At 39.9% G+C, this 25496-nt stretch overlaps 1 protein-coding gene across 1 annotated transcript; it reads right to left on the bottom strand.

Annotated features, from left to right (window-relative positions):
• Window positions 1-5850: 5850 nt before the first annotated feature.
• CFAP221 (cilia and flagella associated protein 221) lies at window positions 5851-25260 on the bottom strand. Its single transcript, XM_009996020.1, has 23 exons — window positions 25122-25260; window positions 24533-24633; window positions 23438-23524; window positions 23237-23332; window positions 22733-22833; window positions 20245-20348; window positions 19061-19220; window positions 18387-18522; window positions 18183-18294; window positions 17869-17974; window positions 17194-17281; window positions 16736-16825; window positions 15336-15431; window positions 14035-14132; window positions 12915-13035; window positions 12410-12490; window positions 11292-11399; window positions 11023-11148; window positions 9415-9573; window positions 8894-8988; window positions 8261-8350; window positions 7944-8057; window positions 5851-5974 (listed from the first exon to the last, which is right to left on the bottom strand). Exons 1-23 carry the CDS (start codon window positions 25258-25260, stop codon window positions 5851-5853), a joined length of 2532 nt encoding a protein of 843 aa, XP_009994322.1.
• Between the last annotated feature and the right edge of the window lie 236 nt (window positions 25261-25496).

Genomic DNA, 25496 nt, shown 5'->3' with positions numbered 1-25496 from the left:
AGAATAAGACTACACTAGACTGACTGATAGCAAAATGATGGATGATGCCTCGGGAATGGCACTGAAGTTCCCCTGCTTCCATGAGCTGGTATTTCCAGTGGTGCAGATGAAAGAGGAAGGCTGCAGACAGGAACCCTCACTGGGCTAGAACATCAGCATTGTGTTTCTGAAAGGCAGGTTTAGGGCAATTCATCTGCAGGCACTCTCCAGGAGGAAGGATCCATTGAGGAAAGGTGCATACAAGCAGCTGGAGGTGCTTGCAGAAGGGATGAGTGATTAAGGTGGGTATTACTGTCATAGCAGACATAGCTCCTTTGCTCCTTTTTCAGCTGTTCCAGTGTTACCAACCAGCTACTACAAATTATGCTGTGTTTCAGCACTGTTTCATAATGGAAATATTCCTCACATTGACATGGAGGGATTATTAGCAGGAAGAATTGAACTTCAGAAGTCTGAGGTTCCCTGGTCTTGTCAGCTACATGGGGAATCAGAAGCTTTTCTGCTGTTAGATCTGGTGGTGGACACTGTTCATCAACACCACTTTTCATCATCCTGAGCTGTATCTGGCCTTCCTGTACCAATATATAAAATGACCATATTGCTGACAGTACCTGTGTGGGGACATCTGTGCCTACTGTGTTACCAAAAGTAGCAAATTTGTTGAAACACGATGGTGCCTGCAGGGAAAGGTGCTTCAGAGGCAGGGAAGCAGAGAGAGAATCGTTTGAAAGCAATTATCTCTTGATATTTGATGTCCATTTTCAGGGTAACATACAGAGAACTAATCATGCAAATCCAAACTCAAGGGAAATAAGCCTGGGTTTCTTCATCTGGTGCTCTGAAACTCAGCCAACAATACATACAACTGAAATCCCTGAGGTGACAAAGGGCATTGTTGATTTGTAGGCAAGGCATATTGGATTACTGGAGACTCCACACTGTGAAATTATTATAAATCAGTAATTAGTTGGTGATGGAGGCATAATTTGGTTCAGAATTCTGAAGACAGAAAAAAATTGACTGATTAAAAATAATGCACTGTTAACTCAGTCCCTTGTGCAATTAAAAACTCAAAGAATTTGACTGAAGTAGTTAGAGAGGCCTTCTAATAGCAGGAAAAACTGTGACCATTTTAAAATGTGCTCAACTAAAAGCAGGATTGGGTCCTGGAAATGTTATTTCTTTAAAGACAGAAGAATGTGCTATTGCTTTTCACCCAGGAGAGCCCTCAGCCACTTAATGCAGTTTAACCTTTGGATGGTAGAACAAGAACCTGCAAGAACTAAGCAGTGCCTGGCACAAGAGAACAGCTCATCATATGATGTTTTTTTTGATGTACCAGTGCTTTGGAAAAATACTTCCTGCAGGTGTTCTGAATCACCTGGAGTTTTTCAGAAGCTACTTGATTTAATTTTCAAGTCCCTGCTGTGGTCACACAGACATGATCTGGGAAGTCCCTCACGACCAATTAGCTCCTGCAGGTGTTAAGTGGCACAAAATAGCCTATCAGATGTGTCTGGCTTTTTTTGGCCAAATCGTGTGATTTCTGGATCTTTCTTTGCTTGATTGGCATGATATTGCACTGATTTTGGTTTTGATTAATTCCGCTTCCTCAGAGGCCACAGAAGGACACAGCCAATGAAAGAAAGTGCAGTACAGCAGCAATTATGGGAGACTTCTGATAAATTCTAGCTTTGTAGAAATTACATGTTACATGAGATGCCCATAAAAATGAAGAGTCAGAAGTCAGGTCTGACCAAGTCCTTCAGTATGTGAGAGGAGTATGGATGGGACTCCATTCTGGGGATGACAGGAGGTCTCTTCTGAACATAGGCTGAGTCCCTACTACTCACAATGCCCCACACCACAAGGCCCAGAGAAGAACTGTATGTGACTGTAGCACTACATTCCTGATGGCCAACCAGGGCCCTACACGGAAGTGCCTACCACTGAACACCCTCTGGCAGCAGGCAGAGCTGAAGGAAGTCAGAAAGGCTGCTCAGGCTAGAAGAGCTGATTCCTGTGTCACCAGCCCAAACAGCTGTAGACACTGCTCACTATTCACTGCTTTGAAAGCCCTCTCTGAAGGCTTTTCACACTACAGCAAAAACACAAAATCAAAACCCCACAACAACAACAAAACCCAACAAACCCCAACAACTCAAAGATTTTGAGAAGGGTCTCTTATTACTGTACACTGTCTATTGCAACTGCTTGAACAAGAAGACTTATTCCAAGCAACTAGTGCTGGTACTCTGTGCACAAGCTGACAGCCGGAGAAGCAGAAAACAGAGGAGGAAAAAACAATTTAAAAACTAATTCTGCTTTAAAATAACTTCTATGAAAAACCTAGATACCTCAGTGACAGCTTAGGTTTTCAGAAGAGGTCACTGCCCTCAGCACATACCTGTTTGGTGTTTCTCCAGGAACCATATGGATTATGCACTCACTGGCTTCAGAGCAGCACTTGGCAATTACATTAACAAAGAAATTTACCCACACCAGGACACAGAGAAGTCCTTTTTATCTGCCCTCATCCAGTTTTCCAAGGAAATGACAAAGTTTTTGCATATCTCACCTGAAAAATTCTAAAGCTGCTGGCTATTTCCAACCAAACCAAAGGAGTAAGAGAGTTTTCAGCAAGAATTAAAATCCTCTACAGTTAAGCAGCTGGAGAGAAGACTCACAGTGTTTCCATAAGGCAAAGGATGCAGTGTGAGCATAACTCTTATCAGACACAAAAAAACCTGTGCAGGAGAGAGATCAAACAAATGTACAGACCACAAGAAAAACCTGAAGTAGCTGAACTTTGCATTATAAATCAAAAGGTAACAAGATTCGGTTTTGGGAGAGATTCATGAAACTATTATTGTGAGATGAAAATGTAATTTCACCCACTTCTTTACATCACATATGCTGCTGTTTTTATCCCAGCCTTCTTATAAAATATAATTGGTTTACATTTTGAAGACCTTGATGGGTTTTCTCTCATCATGGAACAGTAAGTGAGACTAATAAGCCAGTTACTGAGCACTTAAGCTCATGGATAATTTCCATATAAAAACATTAATATTTTCTTCATTTTAAAAATGCACCTTTTATTTGATTTAGAGGTTAATGCTCATTTTTGAATGTAATAAAAAGGAGAAAAGCTGAACTGTGAGTCAGTGTTTATTAACCTTGCTAATGAGACAGGCTTTTTCAGGCAAAATGGATATATCTTAATTGGTAAACTTGTGCATTGTCATTTAGCCAATTAATCCTTTCCCAACAAAGGAAGCAGCATCAATTTTATTTGCAGTGAATGGAAATAAACTTATCTCATTCTGTGTATCCATTTACACATTCTTAATTTCCCACTTAAATTAGTAAGAATGCAGCCCTTGGATTCCCAAAATAAGGTAATCCACAAATGAACATGAAAATATGGCTATACATAATTGATCTTAGTTTTGCAGTCTGTATATACACTAAATCTGCACTTTCATGGGATTAATCTAGAATTGAATGCTACATTTCCTTCAAAAGAGTGTGATTTGTACCTTTAGTAGAGGCATAAGAAAGCAGATTAAAACATTAAACTGTTTTCCAGTTTGTAAAAGCCTTGAGGGTGAAATTTGCACTACTGATGTTTAAATAGCACTGATGTTGAATGTTGACATTTCACACAACTGCTATTGAATCCTGATTCTATAAAGCATCCAAGTGTTTATCAACAGGTATTAGCAGTTTGCTAGAAACAACTATATATGTATTTTTATACATAAAAATGCACCCCAAAATTTTTCCTCTGTCCAACGTGTTACAAATTATAACCTGGATAAAAACAACTCTCAGAAATATTCCAGAGCACTGAGTAACATTACAGCAAAAGCACAATTCCCATTACATAATTCCTCTTTTTTTCTGATTTATACCCTGTAATACCTCAGTCCTTCTCATGAAACACTGAGCAGGCATAGAACTGTGAATAACCACCAACTGCACATTAGTTCTTAGAGTTTATACCCCATTTCTGTGCCCAACCAGAATAGTTAAGTGGCATCACACACTAAAATCTACGACTTTTTAATTATTTAGCAAAATTCAGTGTTCTTAGACACAGCTGGACTGCTTCTGATAGTTTATCACTTTGAGTTAACCTTACATTATCCTGGAGGGATATAATGCACAGAGGTCTGTGTGTTACTAGCTGTTAGGAGAGTCCCTTTGTATTTCAGGAACAATTTAGGGCAAGGTAAGAGCTTTTTCTTACCTTCTCTGCACACTGAAACCTAGCCCATAATGGCCTTAAAGCACAGAAAGGAGGATCATTTTAATAGAAAGGAGGTTCATGTCTTTGAAGGCTGGCATCTAGCACTGGAGAATGGAGAAGCATGACTGATTTGCATTGGGATGGCCAGGAAACTGGAGGAGAAGGGAGAAAAGAGGATACTGCTGTAAAAAAGAAGAAAGAAAAAGAGATCAGCTCTGGTTAATCTCTATTGCTTCTGAACACTTGCTCCATCTTCACTAGACATTGAAATTTAGCTGATGGGTAAGAGTTCCTAAGAATTATCTATGCTTGATTTAACCTAAACTGTGAATTATGAACTGTGAATGCTTTCACTGTAAACTGTGAGAACATTTTTGTCATGGTCATGTTAAGAAACATGCTCAAGTCTCAGTGCACCTCTTAAAAGATCAACTGCTTTCCTCAGGACTTGCAGAAGAAAAAAAGCAATGTGTACATATTTAAGCCATTGTTTGTGGTTAAAGAAACTCTGCAGATATCCAGACCTGCATTCTGAACAATCCCTTGCCAATTAGACAGTTAGCAGAAACTTAACAGCTTGTTAAGCTTAACTTTGAAGTGAGCAGAGATAGTATCTGGCTAGTATAATACAGGCTATTTTGTAGTTTGATTTTCACCCTACTTTCCCATTTTCTATCTGCCTGGCCTTTTTACAGTTTGTCTACACTATTATCCTATCTCTGCAATGAACTTGTTTCTTAGGGATTTTAATTATGTCTGGAAAAAATATGGCTTCTAGGAATGTTGTATGATTTGCTGCATTTTCTATGCCTTTTAGTACAGAAGATAGGTGCTTTTCAGCACGAATAGCCTCGACTATTCTTCAAAATGAGCCATTAACTCACTAAAGATAAACCCAATTTTGTCTGATGTCCAGCATGTCCTCAAGAAAGCAGGAGACAACTCAGCTAAAAGGTGACATGCTGAGAAATCTCATTCCTAGGGGCTACACCCAGAGCACTACAGATCTCTCTGTAGTTCACTAGAGTTCATTGCCCCAGTCCATGCACCCTTTTGCCAAAAGAGCTGTGCATTGAATTGAAGCCCTGAAAAGCTACTGGAATCGGCTTGGACATGATCTTGGTGGACAGTAACTGTGTCTAAGTCTTCCCTTTCTTTAAAAATTCAAAGAGTATGAATTTACAGTAAAGTCTGAGACTTAGTGACTTACCTGCAAAATTTCAAGGACAGGTCATAACTAAAAAACAAAACCAAAATCAGAAGAATTTGGTCATGAGGACTCAGCACATTTTATTTTAAAACGGTGGGTTCTAAAGGAACTACCAAACTATTTACATGGTAGTACTGTGGTTTTCTAGTCCTTCACACCAGGACAAAACGAGCAGGTACATGGCTGAGGATTCTCCTTGGAGAATTGTTTGGGGTAATTATCACAGTGACAGTCCATGACAGAAGTGGTATTACTGGTGGTTCTCTTCTCTTTGCATAAGAAGTTGCTGACCTCACTGAACGTAAGTACATGTAGCTGGGACATAGGAAGCCTCATACAGTAAAAGGATAAACAGTGCCAAACCATGGACTTCAGAAAACTATTCTTATTCCAGAATAAGAGCTTTATTAAGTGCTGCCAGCTTCATGTTCTCCACATGTTTTTGAACCTTCTCTCTGAGCTCTTTGGTTTTGGGTTGAAAATGTCCATCTGGATGACTGTGTGGTTCTCTGCAAGAAGTGTTCAAAAGTCATTGTATTTATAATAGCCACAGGAAGTACTTAGGAATGTTGACAAAAACAAAGGAAAAGACAGTCACACATAATTTACGTCTTTTTCATAAGGAATAGAGAGGGTATTCTACTACTTATGCAGATGTGGAAAAGGAGTGAAACTGTGAAAATACCATTCACTCTCTGCTTGGCCAGTTAGGAAAGCAAACCACTGGACAGGTAAACAGATACTAGACTGAGTTTTACATTTTACTTATGAAGGAGCATATGCTGTAATGGCCAGAACAAGAGAATCCACATGATTTGCCTTAAGGATAAAATGCTGAAACTACTGTAGAGGAGCAATGTGAGTTCTGTAATCTAGTGAAACATCACCCCATCAATAACAACAAAGAACCCTCCAGTGACAAACAAAAGGATTGGGACTTTGTTGCTTGCTAATAAATTTGTTTCCCTCTTCACAAATCCAAACAAAAAGGGAAGCTTTAAACAAGTAAGTATCAACACAGAGAGGTGTTTAATATAGAAAAGTATTTCCATTTTTAAAGAAAACATCTAAAACTTCAAAAAGAAAGAAACTTGTGGTTATAAAACTACTTACCCAGCAGCAGCTTCTGACACTGTATCACTGTGGAGAAAAAGGTCACTGTTCAGTGAGACAAGCTATCCCAAATCCCCACATACTGACAAGCAGTGCCATAAAATGCAAAAAGCTGCACTGACTCAGACACACCTGTGTTTTTACAGCAGAATTATTTACAACCAATGCTGCAGTAATCAAAGTGTAGCAATCAGTGTTTTATCAGAGAGCTCATCATACACAGCACTGTTTTAAAGTTTAATGGCTGACAGTTGTACACAATTGTAGTAACTTAAGTAATTTCTCTCTAAAATGAAATAAAATGAGACATTCAAAGCTCTTGAAGGCTCTGAAAGTTTCAGGCTACTATGCACATCCTGACTTCTAAGCCACATCATGACCACTTTAATGAGGGGGCAACAGTTGGACAGAAAGATTAATTCACTTGCTCCAACTCACATGAGGTATCTGTGAAAACACAGGGTTAGAATTCAGCACTTCCCCTGTTTTGCTCTGCAACCACTTACTGTACCCACTCAGCCTGATGCTCGAGCCCACTGCCCCCAGTGTCCCACTTACCACCTCACCCACCTCCCTGCATCCTTCCTGCAACATCCCCTTCCCCAAAGTTTCCACACAGGGTATCCACTTCTGCTTCCAGGCACCACAGAACTGCTGGGCAGTTCTGAAAAGCTCCTCTGAAACCACGGTGGTAACCATCAACCCCATAAAAGGCCCATTGGTCCCCCAGAGCTTTCCTTGTCCTCAGGTTCTCTCTCAAGGTTTCTCTGCTGAGCTGAAACTCAGGACACTGGCCTGACAACACGGGAAAAGGCCTCCCCCAAAAAAAAATTGGCCCCTGCAGTGGCCAGTTTACAACATTTTAGGAAGCAGGTAACTGTGTGTTCATGTATGCCTTAAACAAAAAGGCTATTGGTGGAGTGTGGAGCTCAGATAGCAGAGCAAACATGACACACCTCTAGGAAGAGCCTGAGAAAAAAAGCACCATGCCAGGGGAAAATTCTAAGGGCTCATTCCTCTGCCACCCTTAATAAACATCTAACCAAAAGGATCACTGACAAGGAAATGCCACTGGTACAAGAACATTGAATACATCCGTGCAGGCAAGAAAACTGCCTCAAGTGTTAGATCATATTGATACAACTGAAGTCAGAGACATGCAGGCCAGTGTGTCACATTCACAGCTGCTTTCTGAAGTCCAATCTGGAGATTACATTTGCAATGCAAATTCACTCAAAGTACCTGCATCCCACTCATGATGGAGCAACTAGAGCATCTCAGCATGACCTTCTACATAATTCTGAAGGGGATGCTCATCTTCAGATTCCATCCCAATCCTCTCCTCTCATTTCAAATTATACCTACCCTTCTTTTACTGATTTCTCATCAGCTTCTGAGAGTGTCTGTCCAACTTGTGGAAATTCAGCTCTCACCATCTCTGGAGTAAGAATCATTCCGAACTCAGTTTCATCTGTTTCACTAAAAATTAGTAAGATGAAGAACAATCATGCTTTATCCTCTAAAAATATTTTTTAGCCAGCAACAACAACAAAAAATGTTTTAGGCAAGAGGGACTTCGTGCTTTTGCCTTTGAGGATCTCCCAGGACAGGTTTAGACACATTCATACAAGTGGTTAAGACATGATCAATCACACTGAATACAAAATAGAGGAGAAACTTACTGGTCAATTATGTTCTCCCTGTCTCTCTCAGGTAAGTCATCCAGTGTTGGTGGTGCATCTCTTGGAAGCATATCTAAACTATAAGGATCCCTATGATGGAAATGGTATTAGTTTAAGATGGACAAAGAGTAATTGCACTCAAACCTTTTATTTTGAAGGTTCACAGCAGTTGTAGTTACAGTGAAGATTATGTACTTTTAAATATTCCTGGAAAATCTGAGTACACCAGAAACCGCTGTGATATGAGGGAACATGACCCTGAGAAACAGGGGCTACCACTGGGTACAGGTGTCCCTGTTAAAAGTTTTACCCTTCATACTTCTGCAGCACAGAGCTTGTGCCTCCTGGGCTCTTCTGGCACTGAATCAAAAAGCATTCAGGATAAATGTTACTGAAAAGCCCAGACTGGAACTCTCCTTCTAGGGCTAGGTACTTCCTCTAATGATATTTTTCTTAACCCACCCTTCAAGGAGGTCAGTAGAGCTTTTCCCTGTTGGTTTTTGATTTCTGAGCAACAAATCCCTCCACCCATAGGTCCACATTTATCTGTGAGACTAGTTACTAGGGAATTTAGTTACAGACAGCAGAAACTGGTGCAGGGTAGAGGCACTGAATATTCAAATTCTTCCTTACCTAGGTGTTGTAATTGTCCATGTGGGAGAGTTAGAAAAAGTGGAATACACCACAGGTAAGAATTTTCTCCATTCCATTACTCCAGAAATCACTTCCTGAAATGACAAGTGCTACAGCAATCAGTCCTCTAATCTAGACTGGAGTGAGGAGAAAGGCTTCCAGGACAGAACATCTGATTTCTTAGTTGAGAATTTAATTTAGGGAGCTGCAGTTCTCCATATTTCAAAGATGCTTCCTCCACTGCAAGGTCATGAAGAGAGATCATGTCTATTGTAAATAGACAATGAAAAGAAGGAAAGAGCAGAGAAATGCTCAGGGATAAATAAGAGAGATGGATAAAGCCTAACAAGAACAAGTTATTCTGGCCCATGTACTGACTATTTAGATGCATGCATGATTTACATTTGAAAATGTTTTCTATTCAGGACTACTCTTCACCTTCCTTTTTTATTCCTTGGAGCAAATCTCAGCAAGAACATATCCAAGTCAGGTACTCCTACAATAAACCCGAAAGGCCATACCTTGTGATCTAGAAATTTCTTTTGTGTGACTGGAATACTGGATCCTTTGGGGCATTCCTTGGTGAAGATGTATTTTGGATGAGGACAAAGATGATATTCAATATTTGTTTCAGAATAGTCCAAAGGAGGTAAAACTGGAACCAGTCCTGGACTGGGGTTCTAAAAACAAAAAAGAGATTATTTTTTAAAAATATTCTGAGCACCATAGAGAACTAAATTGATGAAAATTCAGTTATTGCAATTAATATAGTCTCCCCAGATTCAAACCTTTGTCTCCTTGTGACTGTTCATTTCCTGTCTCTTCCCTTCATCACAGAACCATAATCTGCCTGGTTTATCCATGTTCTCTACTGTCTAAAATATAGCAATTTAGGTGTTGTTTCCAAGTTTGGAAGAAAAAGATGGTTACTCCAAAACCCACTGCTGATTCTCTGAACAGTTCAGAATCTAAGAAAAGGAACTGGCCTTGCAGTGGTGGAAGCTACTGAGTATTCTGCCATCTCTTTCACTGCACTAGCATCTGTTTCTGAATAAAGATAATGCTGGGTAGTGTGGGATCAGGCTGTGCCTGGCTCTTACACTGACATGACAGAGGGATGAAAGAGATACACAGAGGATCTCATCAGTAAGTCCACTGGAGTCCTGGCCACATGCAGTGAGGACAAGTCTATACCATATATGCTATGCCAAGACCACCAGACTAGCACACTGGGCTCTGGGTCTTGGCAGCCAAGTAATGCTAAAGGACAGAGCCACCCTAGTCAGGCACAGTGTCAGGCTGGCTTGGACATGCTGCCTGTACCCACACACAGCACTTCACTGAGCTATACAGCTGCCTCTGCCTGCTCAGACACGCCTCAGGGACCTCCCGGCTGTGCTGCACTGTGTGGGAAATACCATCTGTAGCTGGTCCCAAGCAGCACAATCTACATGACAATTAAGTAACAGAAAATCATCCTATACACGTGGTTGTGATTTTTTTATTCTCTGTGCCTAATAATTTGGAAATGTGGATTTGGGATGCTATGAGAACTATTGGAAACCCTCAGGCAGCAGGATGTAACGTGAGCAGAGTTTGACTTCACTTTTCTCATTTTACCTATGGATCAGGCACAAGTGCCCTCCCCTCACTGAACAGAAGAAAAAGACTCCACCTGTCCTGCCTACCTGGGCAAAGCTTGAGGTTATAAAGGGACTGAGATGCCAAGATCATAGCTCTTCCTCTAACATCCAAACGGGGAAACAAATGGAGAAGAAGGGAGTGGCCCCAATGTGTTCTAGGGAATCCTGGGATCAGCGACCACTGTGGAGAGTGAGACTGGAAGGGTCTCCAGTTCTCTGCTATCACTGGCAACTTTGCTTTATCATCACCCTCCTAAACTGATCAAATTGCACCTTGAAATGAAGTTGTGCCCTTCTCAGTGGGATGTGCTCTGTGACTCCTACCTACAAGGGCTTGTACCTTGAAGGACTATACTCACTCTGGATAGCTGTATATACTAACCTAAGCAAGAGAATTGCCCACCAATTCCACATCAGACTTCTGATTAAAGAAACACTTTTCCCCTTCCTTTCTTAAGTTCTTTGTGGAAGTTGATTTCTACTTACAAAAATGCGAAGTGGGCTGCTCTCTGTAGGGTAGACTAAAGCTCGGGGAGGAGCCAGATTTAAGAGGCTGATATCTCTTTCTGCTGCATCTTCTGGTGATGCAACCATCATCTGGGATGTTTCATCCTTGAAAAACACAGATATCAAAGGTGTTTGGAGTGTAATAAGCCTTTTGATATAAAATGCTGAGGTCAAAGTAATCAAATAATTGTAGAAACATAGGGTTGGGAGTGAATTCAGCAAAGTCTGTATTTGAGATGACTTGTTACCTGGGCTCCCTGCCTCAGTGGTCGGGAAAGTTTTCGAGGTTTGTAACTGGTGGCTGCATAGTGTGTACAAAATGGCTGATACTTCATAATGCTGAAGTGCTGAGGAACCTAATGGCAGAGAAAAAAAGACATGCTGCAGGAGATGACAACAATCACTTTTGATTAACTCATAGATGGAATGGGATGGAATGGAACATTCCAGCTTTATCACACACACAACCTGGAACACTATTCTAGAACTAGATACGTGACCAAAACTTTGAGAAGCCTTATTTCACCAGGATAAGCTGAATGAATGCATAAAGGAGTACTTCCATTCTTGCTTTTCTATGAAAGATCACGGATTTAACAGTTTCTTGATCAAATATACTGAACTTAATGGGGTGGAGAAAAGCTGTGTTAAGTAATATACGTAACACTGATAGATGAACCAATGTGTAACAAGGGGGAAAGGTGCCACAGGAGAGCTCCTAGACTTGTTACACTACCTGAAAACAAAGGAAGCGAACATTGAGCCAAAATCTGCATTGATTTGAACCCCAAGAAATATTTTTACTTTGATGGAGTGCAGAATTTGATCTTCTGGTATTCAAAAAATGGAGAGAAAAGGGTTTCAAAGTCAGGAGAAAAAAAATATTTCTGTAATTCATGAAGTTGAAAAAATATATTTCAAGAAGGAGATGTTTGCATTTCCTATGCAGGAATGAAGTAACCAAGCATGCAGAACTGGATGCCAAATAAATAAAAATCTTCCATTATGTTCTAAAAGGAAGGACACTTTTGTTATGTCACTTTTAGAAAACTCTGAAATCAAAGGAAAAACTGTGTGGCACGAAGGACTTGCAATATCCTCATTCATAGAAGGATTTTGTTGTTTGAGATAATAATTTCAGCTGAGGTTATTAATCTCTCTAGAGACTATTGCTCACTATAAGGTGGTTATTCATGGAAACAGGTGAGACTTGTTTTTAGCAAAAGCATGCTAACCATACAGTCATATTAAGGCAACATTTCTACTGTGCTGAACTCTGAGGCCACTGCATCTGGCAGAAAACATGTCTGTCTCGACTCATGAAGGACAGAAACATGATACAGCTGAGGGGGCTGTACTGACTTACCTTCAAGTCACAGAGAGGAAGAATGTGTCTGATTTTCACATCTACAGATTCAATAGGAACTGGGCCAAGAGCATTAGGTGCCTGAAAGAATACAGTATTTAAACCCCTTATATTTTATTTTGCATTGGCAGCAACTCATCAGCACAGCTTCCAGAAAACATATTCACAAAATTATGCAAACATATATACAAACATTATATATCTTTCAGTTTGATACTTCTCCTGTCCTTTCTTGGACTTTGGCATTTCAGTTATATTTTATTTCTCTTCTTCTGCAAAAGAACTCTGATCATTAATGTATTAGTCAGAGTTTCAGAATGCAAAGATTTTGTTACTGTTTTCAGCAGCATCCTTAGTAAACATGAAGTCCTGAATTAATTTGTTGGAACCCCAGAACACCAGCCACATAATAAAATTTTAATAAAGGCAGTACCAGGCCTGGGGCAAATGTCTTCGACAAAAACCTAGCTTGAGTGTTGGCCACCTTTTCAATTACTGTACCTACCAATTCATGGTGCAATTCATGAGAACTGGAAAAGGGGAATTCAAAAGGCAATATCCGAGCCTCAGATAAGCGGGAAGAAAAGCTCTCACATTCTTCACTCTTCTCTGGTTTGGTGAAACTCCTGCTTTCTGTCCCAAACGGAAAGCAAATATCAATATTTTGTAATATATCTTAATAAACTCTTTCAAAAATAGAATCAAGCCAAAAATATGTATTTAACATCTTCCTAAGACAGGATGTGTATAGTAATTTTAATGTAAAAAGTAAGGTAATAGCTCATCAGGGCTTTAATAGCCACATCTACAAGATAGCAGACACAATACCTTGGCTAGGAGACAGATCTAATTTCCCATTTTCTAAAAGGACATTACAGCCCCCTCATTCCAGCATGATCCTCCATCTCATTCCATTCACCAAGGCAGAGACAAGTCAGAAGGCCTCTCTTACACTAACTACGATTACACCTTCAACTTGAACCACCTCTGTAACTTCTGCATACTGGGAATGAAAAGTGCCTACTTGCAGAAACAGGAAAAGGCCTGGAACACTTTCAATGATGGAGCAGCCACAACTTCTGCCCTATTCTTAAGTAGATAAGCTGCAAGGCTTCTAAGAAGAGTTAATCACATTTTTTAAATCTGGTAAACAACGTGTAGAAAAAATAGACATATTTTGACTACAGCCACTTCTACCTTTTAGCAGGGCCTGCTGCAACAGGACAAGGGGTAATGGTTTTAAACTAAAGGATGGTAGATTCATATATGATATAAGGAATAGATTTTTTACAATGAGGGTGGTGAAACACTGGCACATGTTGCCCAGACAGGCTGTAGATGCTCTGTCCAGGGAAACATTCAAGGTCAGGTTGGACTGGGCTCTGAGCAATCTGATCTAGTTGAAGATGTCTCTGCTCACCGCAGGGGGTGGTGGACTAGGTGACCTTTAAAGGTCCCTTCCAACCCAAATTATTCTATGATTGTACCTTGTCACTTCTTTTTTTGTTGTTGGGAGATCCTTCGTAAGGGCTCTGTCTTTATGTTTATATGCAATGTATCTGGCACCCTGCAGTGCAACCTGAATTATCAAAACTGATGGTCAAAATATCAACTTGTTCTTCTACTTCTTACCAGACACAGAACTTTCCTCCAAACCTCTGGTTCCTCTGGTTAGCCCACGGAACAGAAGTAGTAAATTATTTAGCCGAGTCTGAATCATAATCTAAGAGAATGATTTCAAAGTTCAATATTAAGCCAACCACTCCAAGATGTACAGCCACAGAAATATAGATACATTACAACTGTATTTATTGTATTGATGGTTTTCTGTTCAGGAGGGAGAAAATGTGGAAGGAGAGATGTAGAATGGAACTCAACTCTACAGTGACATTACACAGCAAAACAGTTCAAACCTTCATTTAGTCTTATAGGTTAATTAAACTCTTTTTGGCTAGATCCCGATCCTTCATCTGTATCTGTTGGCATATACAGACTTAGCAGTGGGGAAACAATCAGTTGATCAGGGCTGTATTCAGAGTAATATTGAGAATAGATTGGAGAAGAATATCCAAACTGGATATTAAGAAGGAAATTTCCATGTTGCTTCCTGCATTTAGATTAACTGGGAAAAGAGCAGTACAGATGCAAGATAATGCTTAAACCCATTGAGATATGTGATTTTACTGATTAGTTTTTAGCTTCCAGGTTGAAAGGGATCATTGGAGGTCCTATTCCAACCTCCTGTTTCAAAGGTCAGTGATGAGATCAGACCAGGTTGCTCAGAGCTTTATGCAGTCTGATCTTGAAAACATTCAAGAAGGTAGACTGTACAGCCTCTCTGGGCAACCTGCTCCAATGACTGACTGTTCCCATGGTGAAAAAGGCTTTCCTTATACACTGTCTCTATATCTCTTATTTGAATTTATGCCCACTGTTTTCCATGTTCCCACCATGCACTATTGCAAAAATTCTGCCTCCATCATCAACAAGCTCATCAGAGGTGTTCTAAGGTGCTGCTCTCTCTCTCCACTTATCCTCTCCAGGCTCCTCACAGTGTGAGTGCTCCAGACACTGACCATCTTGGTGGGTCTACAACAAACTCCCTCTAGCTTAATGATGTATTTCTTGTACTAGGGGCCCAAAACTGAGCACTGTATTCTATTATCAAATCTTACCTTTTTTGTGCACAAGTATTTTGTACTTTAAAAAAAATTTAAACTGATCTGCATTTCTTTAGTATTGATTGCAACACCACGTGAATACAAAACTTACTAGAGATATTTATTTGCTGGTAAAGTGGGGACACGTATCAAACTATCAAACCCCTGGCTAGCCCTGAAGACTCCTTGTGTGCCAGTCTGCATGTTCTTCTGTGCTATTTTCAACATGTCATGCCATCACACTGCATTCTGGTTGTTCCTGTTACCTTGTATGCTGCTTGTTGGAATTTCCTCAACATCTTGCTTCTGTTGTCCCAAGGGTCATTTTGGAGCAAGTCAAATGTGGGATGGACATTTGGATGCTGCATAGTTGTTGTTTTTTTTTATTTTAAAGAAAAAGAAAAGAAAAAGGACACCACTTTTTACAACCAGACAAGAGAGGAATTTCCTCCAGTCCAAGCCATTCCTTGGCTTGAACCCATATGTTATCTTTAAACAGTGAAATTAAGTCAAATGAAATTGTTTGCAGTGTTGGTATTTAACCAGAGACCTTCACTGCAGGGCTTAGTGGGAGGTAATCACCTAATATTTACAGATGCAATATGAAGAATGCAGAGATAATGCAGCATGGTCTGCATCCACACAAATGACAACCACATACTACATGGGCAGTCAGACAGTGGAGAAAATGCACTAGATCTCTGCTGAGTACACGTTTCATTTTGCACAGATGTGAAGCTGGAAAACCTGTAGGAGATCCCACCAGTAACCCAGCAAAACCAGTATCCTATCTCAAATAATGGCTGAGAGCACATACCCACAGGACTAGACTGGAGTAAATTTACAGTGATAATTCCCCAGAATAACCTCCCCACATGTAGAGAGCTCTTGCTCTGGACATACTTGAGGCAGAGGTGATGTCTCTTTATTTAATGCCTTAGAACACTCTTGATACATTCATCTCTTGCCTAGTTTTAAATTGATGTGACAAAAGAATGTGACACTAGAAGAGACTGCAGTGGCCCCATGGTATATTATCTCTCAATGAGAGAGAAGACACTCAACTGCCACTTAGATTAGGAATGTCCTCAGAACACCAGCTCCACACAACCCCATGCCATGCCTCAACAAACAGTTTTCAGCACTTTGTAATTGGCATAAGAATTTAGTAAAAGACCAACTCCCACAGCTATTATTATTATGTTCCCCAAGAAGTTGTGTTGCTAACATTCAAAGTTCCTTCAGTAGAAGGGTATCTATTAAACAAAGCTCCTGATAATCCCAGGAAATGGATCTTAGAAGCACCTCACACTACAGAGAAAGAAAAAAAGTACCAGAAAGGTTCCTGTTAATCAGACCTGAAGGTAAAGGCTGCAAATCTTCTGATATGCTTAACCTTATGTTTAGGCATGAATGAGCTACTCCTGAGAGAACTTCCAGAAAAAAGCCACTGCAGGCTAGGCCTGCAGATTTCCACCTGTCTCTCCTATGAGATCATCAGAAGCTGAGCTGTGCACGTAGCACAGTGCCTGCCCTACTGTACTAAAATTAAAATGGGAAATATTACACTGACAGAGAAATGGGAATATTAGGAGGAAGAGTATTCAGTGCCAAATGTCTATGGCTGTTTGTTAGCTTAGTAGGTGATAATAACATATAAACAAACCTGGTCAACAGGCCGGGTAACACGTCTGGAAGAAACTTTGACTTCATTCCTTTGAAACTCTTGTTCCATGACAGGATCTCCTCTTTGGATCTACTTTGTCAATAGGGAGAACAATCACATCAGTACAAAGGTACCAGTTAATTCTTTTCTCCCTTACAATTAGTGGGACTCACAATGTAACATTTTGGAGCTGCCTGACAAAACACTGTCTTCATTCCCTCTAGGGAGTGATTACTGCAACCCTTGAGCAAGGCAAACAAAGTAAAATAATGTCTTTTTGGGTCTGAGTTTAAATCAGATCTCTGCCCTAAAGAAACACAGTTCATTTTGCATAGCCAGAATCAGCCAGAGAAGCAAAACTGAAGATGCAGAGGACTTGTAACAATTCACTAGTGCACTGCATAATCTGAAAATGCAAGTTTTATTCTAAATGTATAGAAAAAGCAGCAAAGACTAACCTTGTATTGCTCTTCTTCTCTCTGTCGGTTTTCAATAATCTCCTTTTTAAATTCCACAGAGAGCGGATCGTTCCCTTTATGAACTTGCCTGCGTTTCCAGCGGAGGCAAGAAAAATGCTTTACTTAATGCACAGTGTACTTCATTTAAAAGCTAACAAACCAATCCTCCTCTTCCTAAGGTGTCTAGGGTTCCATAACATTCAGCACAAAAGCAGATCTGTGGATTGCAGATAGTACCATGGTGTGCTTACACACACAACTATACGTTTTGCTTTATGCCATTTGATGTACATGAGCAGTGCTGTTCCGCTCATGATACATTTTAGCCTTGATTTATTCACAATCATGACAATGGTTCCCTTTGATCATAAGGGCACAACATAGGATGGACAAGAACAAGGTTAGGTGAAGAAGGTTTTCAGCAGATTTATTTCTGAATGCAACCGTAACACAATCAAAGACCTCACTGGGCACTCCTAGGGGCTACTATTGAGAGTCCTCTTAGGTAGAAGAGAAAAAATTGAAAGCTAAACAACAGTAACTTAGCTGTAAAGAAACCTAGTCAGGACATGAAATGGCAACATTATGCACTAGTGGATATTGCATACACCTTTCACAGAGGCCTTCATTAAGCAAAGCCTAATGTCATTCATGTGGTTAACTAACACGTACCACTTCAGATGATTTGCTTCCTCCTCCTGAATATTTTGTTTGACTTTCAGTTGAAATGCTGCTTCCTTCATCTGTCTTGTTTTTATTCCTTCATTGCCTTGGCAAAGGACTGCAGGAGTATCAGAAAGCCACAAACACCTCAAACTGGATTGAATTTTCAATTGGGAAATCCACCCATTATATAACTCATTAAAGCTAAGGTGAGATTTCTTACTGAAACTACAATCACATTACCTCAGCAATTCTGAAGCTGAGTTCGTCATCAGAAACCTACAAATAATGCAAGAGACCAAGTTGATGCTAATTAATTACATTACCTTCTTTCAAGTCCTTAATCTTCAATTTGCCTGGTTCCTGATTCAAAACAGTAGCTACAGCATATGGATTTGACAAGTCTGTGGGGAATCTGAGGTTCTGGTATTCAATTTCCTACAAGACATGAATTCATAGGAAGAAACAGAAACAAGAAAGGTTTTCAGCCCAGAAAAGTTCTTGTGATTACTATCTTTTCACACCTTTACTTTTTTGATTGGCCTCCATCGTGGTCGGTCTCTTCCACTCCATGAAATTGGTTGGTCTCTCCTCCACACCATGGGTTTTCCTGCAGACACAGCTCTTTTCTCTGGATGACTTTGTTGTTTGTCAAAATGTTCTTTTCTAGGTGTCAGAAGGACACATATTGCTCTTATAAGTACTCTGTAAATGGTATATATTAGTTTATAATGTATACGTAAGTCTAGGACATGCATTTACATTCCCTTAAATATACAAGGAGAATGGCAATTTGTCTCCCAAATTACAACTGGAACCAAACTTTCTAATCTGCAGAGTTCACAAAAAATTAAGTACAGCCCCAAAGACCCTCTTGCTCAAAACCCCTGTATCCTGCAATGCCTCAGCAGTAAGAGTAACACAGAGAAAATGTAACAGAAGTTGAGGATGCTCAACACTTCTTTAAGGATTTGTAACTTCTTACTTTTCTTTTACTATAGTTGCCCTTCATACATATTAAGGGCATTCTAAGCAAATGATGTAAGAGGTACATGTATTAGCAATCTAATTGCATTAGTGCATTTTAAGCATCCATAGATACAAACGTTTCAAATTATTACAGCAAAATGGCATAAAATCCTATTGCATAGGAATTTTTTAGCCCTGGGCAAAAATATTCAAAAGGTCAGCCAGCCACACATACATTAGACTCAGATGTGGTATTGATGTTCCTGTGAACACACATACATAGGGTTTTGAGTGAAACTGTAGAATCCGTAACTGCATTGTCATTTGTGCTGTTCCATACTCAAGTGGGGAATATTTCACAGTTATTTCCACTTTCCCATTGCCTGGAATGATTCCTGAGATTAGAGAAGAAAAACAGTAAGAGTCCATCTAACATGAATCCACTTAAGTATGCTGCAGTTGATTCTGGAGTACATTTTTTAAAAGCATATATCAATCCTTGAATGGATGGCAATAGGCCTGGAAAGGTATTTCAGGTCTCAAAGTGCCTTTCAAGAACTATCAGCTGCCAGATAATAGGAGGTATTTTGCAGTAGCAGAGAGATTTGACAGAAAGGCTGTAGTGTTTCCTACTGTTGTGAAAATGATTGCCTCTTTATATGTAGAAATTATTAACATGCAGCTGCCAGTGTTAAGTCTCTGGCACCTTCTGCTTTTATGAGCAAAGCATCAGATTCCTCTAGGTTCTTTCAATATACCAGGCATGGAAATAGGCAAGCACACTGTAGCCAGAAGTCCCTGGCTCTTGTAAAGCCTGTACACAGAGGTCTAGACTGACTGAAATACCCACTGCCATCCAATGAAACACCTGCCACCGTGTGTTTTCTGCCCATCACTGCAATGGCTCCTGAAGCAACAGACACAATTATATCAAATTCTTCCAGACCACCAGTGAAAAACAGCTACAGGGATATGTTTAATAGAGCAGAGGTCACATTTTATGTCCCCTGTGCCCCCAGTCACGGAATGTGATGCACACTTATTCCACAAGGAGAGATTTCTGTTCCTTTAATGGGGTAGGAGCCAGTCAGTCTTTGGGGGAAAGTGTCATAAAGAGGCTTCCTGCCTCCCTCTTCTCCAAAGGCTGCACCAGCAAAAAGAGCAAAGGCCAGATAGACTGTTTGGGACATCCCCTATTCGGCCAGAGCTCTGTAGCTGGGCATTTACAAAATAAATCTACCAGCCACAGAGAGCTATTTGCCATGAGGCTGCATATGACCAATATTTATCAGCATGCATTTACCTGAATACCCTCTGAGGCAAAAGCTTTTTCTGTACAGCACTGACTACCCGGTCACAAGAAGCTACACTTAGTAAATGTGGATTTAACATTTAGAATTTTAATTAAGTTCAATCTACCAGATGTTGGCTGGACGGTGAAGGCTCTGTGAGGCTGAATAAAATCAATGTGGAATTCAAAATCTATTGGACAGCTGCACTGCAACGGGATAACATACTCCTTACTGAAAAGAAAGGAAGAAAGAAATTAATGAAACTACAGTCTATCACCAATTACAGGTTGGAAAATTGTGTGCACAACATGCACTGAATTTATCTGTGTTCAGAAGGATGGGTTACTTATGAATGTTAAAATAGTAATTTCTTGCTGTTGCAAAATAGCAAAATATTTCAGAACTTTCAGTGAAATGAGAGGAAACTGAGGAAATGAGAGTAAATCTTTATTTGAATGCTGGGTATTTTGCATCTTGACTCGCTTTCTCCTCCCCATACATAATCTGGTTACAGAAAAATGTACTGAATTTACATTTTAGAAGTTATTTATGTGCACCCTCACATTCTTATGAACTGCAGTATCTAGCTAGTATGAACAATCCAAACTGAGTAAGTACGGAACCAGAAATCAGCCTCCTCCCACAGCCTTCCCTGTAGGGAACAGTGAGAGGAGGCTCTGTGCTGTCTTCAAGGGTGTTGAAAACTCCAGCAAATCAGAATGACTGGACTTCAACCACGGTAGGAACAATGATGCTGTGGCCCTTTATGTCTCATGCTGGTTGTGTGAGGGGTATTAGCACACATCTTTTCAAGCTGTCTTGCTTTTGTATGCATCTATTTTCATGCATCAAACTGAAACACAGAAGTATTGGTGTAACACCATCCATCATCCTACAAAGCAAGACCAAAGTACTCAGGCTTATTTTTGGTTTTTGTAAACTGTCTGACTGAAACCCTATCCTGCTGATTAGCAAAGAATGCCTGCTATACACAGTGTTCCTTTGGAAAGCACATTCTGGAATGTCTAAGGAAATAAACAACAATTGCAAAGTCCTTTTTTTTTGTTTTTCCCTGCCTTAACATGACCTGTTCATGAAGCAAATGTAAGGACAGAACGGGGAGGCAACTTGTTTTAAGGTATAGTGGAGCTTGTACAGTAACAAAAGTGATTTAGAAACAAGACAATTATGTTACCTGTTGCCTGACAGACCTTCTGTGCCCAAGTAGAAAGCTGGGTGGTAGAATATAGGTCTTATCCTACACTTACAGAAGTAAAAGGCAGTTTTTCCATTGACCTCAGTGGGCTATGAACTAAGGTCACAGTCCTTTGAGTTCTGTACAGAACCAAGTAGCTCAGAAAGCTTTAATTTTTAGGAAAGTTTTTAATTGCCTAGTGATGAAAAATACTGGTAAAAACACCTGAAAACATTAGTATTTCTCTTCAGGAATGCTTCCAAATTCCCTCCGGGGCATCTCTGAACATTCCCGTTGTGTTGAAAAAATTCCCCATTACTTAAAATCGTATTTGCTACTCTGCCTAATCTCTCCTCTGTCTTCTGAGAGTATGGAAATTCTGTGTATTTCAGCACTTGTTATAAAAATGGAGGAAATAAACAAAATCACATATTTCCTAGAGGCACCTAGAAAGTCACGAGCTATGTTCAGTCCTGTGAGAAAGCTGTAACATCACTACTGACAGATTCATTAGAGTTTAACAGACAAAGGGGGATTAGGAAAACCAATAAAGACAAAAATGTTCATTCTACAATGCTGGGCTTGCTTTTATTGCAGAATTTTGCATTCTCCCTGTATGTGTCTTGCCTATTCATACTTCTGTGCTTCAGTAAAATTCATGAGTTTCTTCCAACTTGCAGGCTAAGACCAAACCTAATACTAAGACCTCCTGTTCCTAGAATTCATTCAAATCTTCACACTAACACAAATCACTATAATTGTAACTAATATAGTCAATATACTACAGAACTAAACTCTATTCAATAGGATTTCCCTTTCTTTTTTCCCCTTTCTAGCTCCTATTAACAATTACTACCAATTACTTAATGAGAAGAGTCAGTGTTAAAACTATGCAACAAAAGAAGATGCAGTCTATGCCATTTAGAGCTCCACATCAGAAAATCACTTTAAATATCTTCAAATAGAAGAAACAAATGTAATGACTGATGACTCTCTGGACTGAGGTGATTTATTTGCTATCACACCTACTATTGCCAGCTCATACTTTCATTTCCAGAACCCTTCATTTTAAAGGGCAGATCCATTCACTAGGGATTTATTAACACTAAAAAGACACAGCACTTGGGAGTGTACAGATTATGAACAGCAGCCATGTGGCTTCACCATAAGTGAGTCAGCACCAATTTAGACTCACTGAAACCCCAGTTCCATCTATGTATATGTTTACTTCATACTGCATTTACTTTCCTGTCAATGTGTGCCTGAAACAGTAAATACACAGAATTATTTTGCAGTCCAGATAGTAGCTGATTTTCCTAATATTTCCAAGACATTAAGTTGTATATAGAGAGGAAAAGAAAGAATTTCACATTTTGTGCACGTCTCTCAAAATGTGGACAAATGTCCATCCTTAACTCACCTCTTACCAACTGATACATCACCCATATTTATAAATGATGGAAATTCTACAACATTCACAACAGGGTAAGCATGCAGAGGAACAATGGATGTGTCTTCTCCCTGAAAAAAAAAGGGGGGGGGATAAATATTTATTTCTTAGCATGGATAATGTAGCATTTGGCCAGCAATTGGGCAGAAAACATCTTCAAGATCATCACTGTGTTGCACCTCAGGATATTGATATTCTACTGGCTTTCAGTACTGACACCAGAGCTCCTCCAAGCCTGCTCAGCAAAGACATCAAAGTGGCACAAAGACTTATCTACTGGCAAGAATAACAGAATAAGGCAGATATTCTACCCACAGTTCTGGGATGTTTACAATGAGAAATATTTTAAATTATTCCAAACTTACTGGGAATAAACTCTAGGAGATTAACTGTACCTGTACCTCATTGTCCTCATGTCCTAATAGTTGCTTCATTCCATTACAACTGTAAATCCATGTTACAATAAATCCTCACCTGACAGTGAATTCGGATGCAGTCACAGTAATACCGCCACTCATCAGGGCAAAAATCAACAGTGACCACATATGACAAGCCAGGGACAAGCCGGTGCTAGAAAATGACCCAAAATAAGATAGAACACACGTAAAAGCTGCTTATATGACACAAAACTTGTGCTGCATGCAAAGGGCAGGGTGAAGGCTTTCTGACACTTACTGTTTTGTTGTATTTGATCTGAAAATACCTTGTCTGGGGTGGTATTATGTGAAGGTTTATTACATCGCCAGAAATATTTATCAGCTTCTGTGGGACAAAATAAAACTGAAAGTGCAAAACACTTTACAATATAAGAGGTCAATTGAGAATGCCAACTGAACTTTTTGTGAGACTACCCATAGCAAAGAAGTTGTATTAAACAAAGAAGTAATAATTTTTACTTCAGCAGAAATAATTTTGAATCCTCTCTGAATTTAAAAGAAAATTATTTAAACCTCATAAAAATGCATCCTGCATTGTTATTATTTGGAACTAAGTCCCAATTCCTTATCTAGGAATAACAGTTAGTCTTGCTACTGTTGAATCAAATTCTGGTCCTGCTTTGCTTATGTGCAAAAGCAACAAAAAATCAAACCTATTGATTTTGCTTTTACATAGGTCTGAATCAACAGAACTGATGTAATATCCCATGGTTTTGTTTTGGATCACAAAGCCACAAACAGTTGTTCAGCCTGTAAAGCCTCCTTCATCTTGTAAAATTTCAGTATATCTAAAGAACTTAGTCCATGATAAACACCCAACCTCTGCCTCAAAACCCTCACCACATGAATGAAGGCAGCAGACAAAGGGAAAGCAGAGAGAGGAAAAGGAAACACCCAAACTTTTCACAGGGAACAGTAATCAAAACTATGCATTGAGCTGCTTTCCTTAGATTAAATTGCTCTTGGCAGAAAGCCAGAGGTGCTTTCAGAATTTTCCCACCAGTGAACATGTTTGCAGACACAGAGACAGACCCAGGACATTTTGAAAACAGTCCCCTATGGAGTTAAAGCCTGGCTCCTTCATTCAGGACATGCAAGTCACAGATCACTGACACTGCTGGCAGACACGGACAGGGAAAAGTAAAACAGAGACTGGAAAGGACAGTGATGCACACAGCACAGTGCTCATCTGTTTTGTTACTGCAGGGCCATGGATGTTATGTGCTGCTTTTCAGAGCACTCCATAGAGCAAAAGGCTCACGACCACAAACAGCCTACTCAGCTTCTGTTGTCCTTTTATGAGCCCCAAGAGGATCCCTCCTCTGATACTTACCAGCGCCTGTTGGTGATGTTTTCCAACTTCATACCCTCCGTAGTGTAACACAGCAGGCTCAGCCTGTACAACCTTGCTCCTCTGAAGTTCTGAATAAATTTCTACAGAGACAGATAATACAACAGGGAGAAAAGGAGGCACACACGTGGTGGTTTGTTAGTTACATTGACTACATATATCTATGTTTCACCCAGTGTATCATAGAGGAAAAAAATGAGATTATTTCTGCTCTTAAGCAGGCATGACTCTTTAAATGGAAAGTTAAGGCTGTATCTAGTACCCCAGTAAATCCATGATCCTGTCCCCAGGCTACCTCTTGGCATCATGGCTTCAACAACCCACCCCAAAACTCTAGGGTACAGCCACTGTTTCTTTCCTAACTACCTCACCTATGATTTGAGCTCACAAGCAGATGTAATTTCAGCAACAGGATAGGAATTTTGCCTGTAAGTTGCAAAAAACTCTCCAAAACAACAAAATTAAAAAAAAAAAAAACCTAGCAAAAAACCACCCTAAACAAACAAACAAACAAAAAAGCAAAGTGCCTCCTAGGATTGCTGTAAGGTTGGGGGTTGGAGCAGAAACTTACTTGATTCCAGCAGGTAATTTGGGACAGCATGTCTTTTTTTAGGTTCTTCCACTAGGCTGTCCAGAAGGACACTGGATATTTTCTCGAAGGATTTCTTAGCAATCACATTTTCTGTGGAGGCCGATTGAACCACATCCATGTTTGGACAGAAATAGAGTCCAAATGGTACTAAAATTCCTCAGCACCTGCAGCAAATCAGAATAGCATTATGATTGAAGAGTCTTCCCTAGCACTGGTAACCTCTGTTGCCTAAAACTACTTAAAAACACTTAGAAGAGGGAGTAACTTTTGTCCTACTGAAGATTACCATGTGTGAGCATAGTACAAGGAGAGGGTGACTGCAGGAAACCTTGCTCTGTCTGCAAGCCTTAGCAC

Source organism: Chaetura pelagica, unplaced genomic scaffold (genome assembly GCF_000747805.2).
Source record: "Chaetura pelagica isolate M959 unplaced genomic scaffold, ChaPel_1.0 scaffold3, whole genome shotgun sequence".
NCBI lineage: Eukaryota > Metazoa > Chordata > Aves > Apodiformes > Apodidae > Chaetura > Chaetura pelagica.
This window is presented reverse-complemented; position numbering and strand designations above follow the sequence as displayed.

Bases quoted from the DNA above. Each gene is read 5' to 3' on its own strand.
- CFAP221 (XM_009996020.1), bottom strand. From the start codon at position 25,260: ATGGATGTGGTTCAATCGGCCTCCACAGAAAATGTGATTGCTAAGAAA. The intron at 11,400-12,409 runs GTAAGTCAGTAC...CTCTGCCATTAG, and splicing joins TTCCTCTCTGTGACTTGAAG to GTTCCTCAGCACTTCAGCAT. The intron at 5,975-7,943 runs GTAGGTATAATT...CACTTCTTGCAG, and splicing joins GAGAAATCAGTAAAAGAAGG to AGAACCACACAGTCATCCAG.